The sequence below is a fragment of the Corticium candelabrum genome, chromosome 1 (assembly GCF_963422355.1).
Source record: "Corticium candelabrum chromosome 1, ooCorCand1.1, whole genome shotgun sequence".
Classification (NCBI taxonomy): domain Eukaryota; kingdom Metazoa; phylum Porifera; class Homoscleromorpha; order Homosclerophorida; family Plakinidae; genus Corticium; species Corticium candelabrum.
The window spans coordinates 7,123,574-7,130,116 of NC_085085.1; the positions used below are offsets into that span (position 1 = coordinate 7,123,574).

Below are 6,543 nucleotides of genomic sequence, written 5' to 3' on the forward strand. Positions count from 1 at the left end.
TCGCTCGGGAAACCAAAGAGTTCGCTAAGGCTTATGGATTCGTCATGATAACCAGCAGCCCTAGGTACCCGCAGAGCAACGGACTCGTGGAGCGGATGGTCAAATCCATCAAACAGCTACTGACAAAGGCGGAGGACCCACATCTCGGGCTACTGGCTTACAGATCCACGCCACTGCCTTGGTGCACTCTCAGTCCTTCAGAATTGCTCATGGGAAGACGATTGAGAACAACAATGCCACAGTCGACAGCACAACTCACCCCACACTGGGATTATCTGAGGAATTTTCGTGAAGCAGATAATTTTTTCAAAAGCAAACAGAAGAAGAACTTTGACTCCAGACATCGAGCTAAAGACCTGCCCCAATTACAAAAGGACACGGAAGTCTGGATAACGTCAAGTAAAGAGCCAGCTCAAGGGACAATCGTCGGTCCAGGCCACACTCCACGATCCTATGTCATTAAAACAGACAAAGGGGAGGTGAGGAGAAATAGAGGACATTTGAAAGCCATCCCAAAGTTTGGCACTTCACCTGAAATCGGAAGTCCCCAGAATACGGAAACTGGTCAAACAACACCAACCAGGCCACAAACGAGAAGCCAGACTGGTTGTCAAATAAAGAGGCCGATGAAACTCGACCTGTAAGGGGAGATGTGGAGTGACTCTATTAATAGCGTAGTGACACGCATGCGTAACTATTGTATCTTCGTAGTATGTCTTCGTAGTGTGTTGAGTTCTAGTGTGTTGAGTAGAATAAATACAAACCGTATAACACCACAGTCATGTGCCAGTGCAACAGAGTCCACGACCTCATGGTGATGTCATTCTAATACCAGACACCATTTAACCTACAAAGATACAGCCTACGCATAGCCGCAGATGTCACTTCTTCCACCTAGACTTGCTACAGTTCAGACCGTGTAATATGCTTCTCTTGGTTTCTGCAACACTTCTTAGAATGGTAGAACTAATTGAAAATGATGACAGACAATTCAGACGTAGACACAGCTAGACGGCACTGGAATTATCTTGTACGAGAACTTGTGCATGGTATGGGCTAGTCGGTGTTTCGTACTAAAAACAATGACATCACCGAAAGTTCGTGAACTCTGCAGCATAGTGGCACATGATCGTCTAGCATCATCGTACAATTACTTCTTGGAAGTCACATGATTGTCTAGCATCATCGCACAATTACTTCTTGGAAGTGCACCGTAGTTCGTCGGCCGACTGATCATTTACCTACATGATGGATAGAGGATACCAAATTCCCCAAGGGATGCCAAGAGGGGTGCCTCAGACCCTCAGAGAATATGACTCGGGGATACCAAATTCCCTAGTGAATACGGCTCGGGAATGCAATAAACAGGGAATGTCAAATTCCCTATGACACCGGTCTGACTGAGGGAATTCCGGCTAATCGAAGTTGGTTGACTTCCTCGGCCAATTCTTTGACAACTTTAGCGTTAGTAGTCTTGTCTCTTCTCAACAGAATTTGGAATTCTCTCGGTAGACCATCTAGAAATGCGTCTCTGGCCAAAGTAATCGTGGACCCACTGTCAAAACCCGGATACGCTAGCCGTAATAACCTGTCAATGTCGTTCGCGAACGCCGCTGGAGGTTCTTCAAACTGTTTCCATTTTCTGCCGCGCAACTCCTCCATCGCGAGTCGCCTATCCATTGCCCCATCAAGAAACTCCTTCTCTAGTGAAACCACAATAACATCAAAATCTTGCTTTTTCTCACTGTCCAGACTTCGATAGTTCTTATAGGCCGCCCTTCTAATCGGAATGCTAGCTAGGGCGAGTGCCTTCTTCTCTCCCTCAAAACCTTTAAGTGCTGTCCAGACAGTGATACGGTGTAGAAAGGAAAGTAAATTTCCAGTTCCATCAAAATCCTGAGGCGCATCACGTTGCATTCTAAAATCCCACTCCTGTCACCAATGTGGTACACGGCGATTGCAGGTAAAGAGACTGATGTATTATAAGTAAGCGATGTGTTATATAACCACTGATATGCTAACGTGCCCTAAGGCGTAAAACTATTATATTACTACATTACAATAGTTATAAAGTTCAAGACAGTATACCGTATCACTAAACAGATATAGTCTATATCTGAACCTACTATTGCAATATTATATACACAATATATCCGTACGTAGATTCGTTTAAGAGGTATTTGTTCGTGCTTAATTTGCTAAATGTTCTGGGTGGCTTGCCCCCAACTTGCAAGACGCTCCGCCGCCGCTGCATAGTCCCTGCTTGATGGAAACCCCTTTGATCCGCCACTGGTGTAATGCAGTCCATTCCACGTTGAGTCACTTCCAACTCAAGGTCGTTTGTAAATCGAAATCGATCTGCACTCTTACCGTTCTGGAGCACACACGATAGCTATTGACTCTTTCATCAGTCTCTGATACGAGTAGTGACAATGAAGGTCAACACTTGACGTAGATAAAACAGCCATGAGATGGCTCAATCTGTAAACACGATTCCTTCGGTTCGTTTAAAAAGTATAATGAAAGATTCATATTGGATTACGTGAATCCATCCCACAGTTATGAGCTCATGTTCAAGTTGATAAAACGCCAAGTCATCTTCGTCATACGTTGTACAAAAAAATTAATTTCCCGTTTGTTCAGGAATGAGAATATGAGTTACGTATAACACTCCATTGATCTACAAACAGAACAAACAGTTAATTAATGAGAACTGCTCGTGCATAACGCAACAAACACACAAACACACACACACACACACACACACACACACACACACACACACACACACACACACACTCACACACACACACACAGCATACAATCGATCAACGTCCATCTCTAAGTACTCGCTTCTTTTCCGCAAAGAATTCCACCAGTCTCGATGTCGTCCATGGTATTTGGCGCAGCAGCTGCTAGAAACTGATTAACAAGTCTTTCACGCACTCGTATTATTCTCATTCTATTTTTAGTTCTTGTATCTAGTAGAGAAGCAATATATATCTCAAGACATCAAGTCACCACTATATTATATTATAAATCTTCTATAACTAACTTGCAATTCCAATACGTTCCGTTTCATCAGGCCTCGTGTCGGAGGAAGCTGCACAATTTTCTTCTTCTACCTGTTTATTACATTCCAGCGTTATTTCTCCTGGACTAAGACAACATTTATCAGGCGATGGATGGGGGGGGGGGGGGGGGGAGGTTGAAGGAATAGGTCAGATAAAACATTGGAAATTGCTAAATGACAAGAGAAGATGATTCATACACAGACAGCACGCAGATCTAAGTACAAGACGACTTACCAATCGTTGCACTCGAACATGACATGCCGACTGGACTGGCAGTCATGCAATCAAAGTCGGACAGTTGTTGCTTCGTTCGACTGTCAACATTGGACGAGGATGCGCTGTCTTACTTTGAATTCTTCTCTTCTTCACCGATAGATTTGGAAGAAGTGACGATTTGCTCGTTGATGACAGCTGACGCTTCAGAAATCGATCAGATTGTTTCTTTTCCTTTTCTCGTTTCTCTCTCGACGTCTCGAGGTGCAACTTCAACATCATGTTTCGCTTCTTCGTTTTCTTGTTGTTTTGGCTCATCTTCTTGAACCGATTCTTCTTCTTCTTCTTCTTCTTCTTCTTCTTCTTCTTCCCCTTCTCCTTCTTGTTCTTCTTACATTTCATCTTTCTCTTCTTCCTCCTCATTTTCTTCCAACGATTCCTTCGTTTGTCGTTCCTCTATTTCTATTTCATCTTCCTCTTGCTGATATTGTTCTTCAAGGTTTGACCGTTGCGATTCTTGATGTTTGTTGTCATCTCTTTGTCTGTCATCATCATCTCTCACTTCTACGGCCACAATTTCATCTTCTCTACCGCTAGTATTCGTTCGCGGTGAATTCTAAACGTGACAACAGCAACACATTATGTATATATATATATGATATCTTGTCGAATTAATTCTAAAAATGTAAACAAACCGAACAGCTAGCGATTTGCTGCGCAGCGGACGACTCTCGAGGCCGAGCACGGTTCCTGTCAAAATAGCGCGCGTTAGACAATTATCTTGGACGTTGTCATGAGACAAAAACGCCGACAACGCGACAAGACATTTGCTTCGTGTACTGATACCCTTTACCTTTTATCTTCTCTGCGTTCATGATTTTCAACATCTGAAACAAGCAAAAATCTCATCACAATAGCGAAAACTCAAAAAATTTAATGCAAAAGTTTTTGTTCATGTACCACGTTTGGCAACACATGGAACTCTCTATCATATTGACGAACGTCAATTTCTCACCTTTTTTCGTCGTCAGTAATTAGTTTTGAACAACAACACTCCATAGCTACGCTAGTCTCTGGAGCAAAGCACCGACGCACACGCACACTGGAAACTCCAATAGGCAAGTGACGAAAACAAACGACCATTGTGAACAAACACATACAAACCACATGCGCTCTCAGTCGGCCAATCACTTTCTTACAACATATCCACATTGTGGAAAGCAAAAACATCCAAAATTACACTATGCCTTGTGGGTTTCTACATTTCTTTCTTCCACTAGCAATTAACTATGTATACTTTACCTATCGAGCTCTCGGTTACTTACGCTGGACGATAACGTACAGACTTTACAGGTTGAGGACACGCCCTACCTACTCCCGTTGTGGATGGGCGGAGCAGTGCATGACAAGTTGTTCACAGTGGACACAGTCTCAGATGTCACGGTCATTCCAGAATCTGTTTACAAACGAGAACACTTCAAGAACACTCTGGAAAGTCTACCAAATACTCAGAAGACCTACTAAACATGTCTGTGGGTTTTCCCAAGCAACACTGAGCAAAGGAAATGTCACACACTGATCGAATATGTTACACTGATCGAATATGTTGTCAATAGCGCCATGCACTACTACTACTAAATTTAACATTGTGTTGTTCGTTGGCCATCTTAGTTCACACTGAGGCAGCGGACAAGTACATAACTCAGTTTCCGTCACTGTTTTCAGGCTTGGGAAACTTCAACAAGAGCACACTAGCCGCTTGTGAGACAATTATTACGGAAGAGCAAGAAGACCAGCAGCCTACCCGGGAATCACAGTGCGGATCCAGGGTAGGGGTTGTGGTGGTTACACCCCCCTTTTCAAATTTGTTGGCCTCGGAGATAAAGCACAAGGTCTTGAAGCCGCATTGTGCTTATTTTCAGTATTTAATTAAAAATAACTAAGCGGATTCTTGACGAAGTGAGACATCTGCCAGCGAAACTCCAGACTCGTGACCAGGATATCTTTGTTGCGTAGGCTAGGGAATGGTTCACTCAGTACGTAACTGAAAGAATGAAGGCAACAAGGCAGAATATACACAACCTCTTTGACATCTGGTATCAAGACATTCTGCGACTTGCAGACAGGATTGGATCCATTGAATCCGTTCCAAGAAAAACGAACTTAACAGCGAAACCGGAGCAATACACCTACTAGTAGTCGGAGTCCGATTGAGCACTACAAACGATCCGTTGCGATACCCCTCCTAGACTTCCTGCTTCTTCAGATGAGCGAACGATCTAATGGTGAGCAAGATAATGTCCGAGCATTGTTGTGTCTAGTGCTTACCCTTCTGGTTCGTTTCGACGTTGACCCAATGAATGGAAAGCCGATCTTCCATTCCCGAAGTCTCTACGAGGTGAAGTGAGGAGGTGGCAGTCAGTATGGCAAAGTAAATACCAGAAAATGCAAGAAACAAGGAAAAGAGAGCAAGAGTGCAAGAAGGCCATACCGAACAATTAATTAACCTTCTCCTGGCCTTGGGAGCCTGCGACTCTCGGTTGTACCCAACTGTTCATCGTCTGCTATTGATAGCATGTACACCTGCCTATCACAAGTGCAGAAGCAGAGAGGTAATTTTTTACTGAGGAGACTGATCGATGAAGACTTATATGCAAGGTCTACCATGGCAGAGGAGCGTCTTGCACACCTATCATCGCCATGCATTGCAAAGACCGCGTACCAGCAGACGAAGTTCGTACAAAATCATCCACGGAGATTGTTCATACAGTCTTTGTTTGAAAGAGACATAGTTGCACCGTAGTTTACTTAACATATATTTAGCAGTAGTATAGGCATGATGCAGTTAGATTCTGTTAGACAGTTTTGATGATTTAGGGAGTTTGTAACAAGACACATTGCTAGAGATATGTTGCCATAGTTGTTGCCATTTACTTTAGCTAAGCTGTAAGAAGCCTGGGCCATTTGCACCTCTAACAATACAAATGCGATGACTGAAGTAGGCGTGGTCTATCAAAATTTGCAACCCCTCTTTTCAAAAATCCTGGATCCGCGCCTGCTCGATTACTTTTCGCTTGCATGTGTTTCACCACGTGTTTCTCTGCAGAGCCGAAAAGTCACACGCAACAAAACACACGCAAAGCAAAAAGTAGATAAGGCTAGACTAAAACTACCATATTTGATCTTGCGGTTACCAGAAAATACAAGCACTCGCACATCATACGTACGTAGCTACCTAACTTAATTAATTAATTTA

General features: G+C 43.3%; 1 protein-coding gene across 1 annotated transcript; it reads left to right on the top strand.

Annotated features, from left to right (window-relative positions):
- Positions 1-19: 19 nt before the first annotated feature.
- Positions 20-768, top strand: LOC134196607 (uncharacterized). The gene has a single exon (XM_062665802.1). It carries the CDS (start codon positions 45-47, stop codon positions 642-644), a length of 600 nt encoding a protein of 199 aa, XP_062521786.1. The 5' UTR covers positions 20-44; the 3' UTR covers positions 645-768.
- The last annotated feature ends 5,775 nt before the right edge of the window (positions 769-6,543 follow it).

Excerpts from the sequence above, each read along its gene's own strand:
- LOC134196607 (XM_062665802.1), top strand. The coding sequence starts at position 45 with ATGATAACCAGCAGCCCTAGGTACCCGCAGAGCAACGGACTCGTGGAG.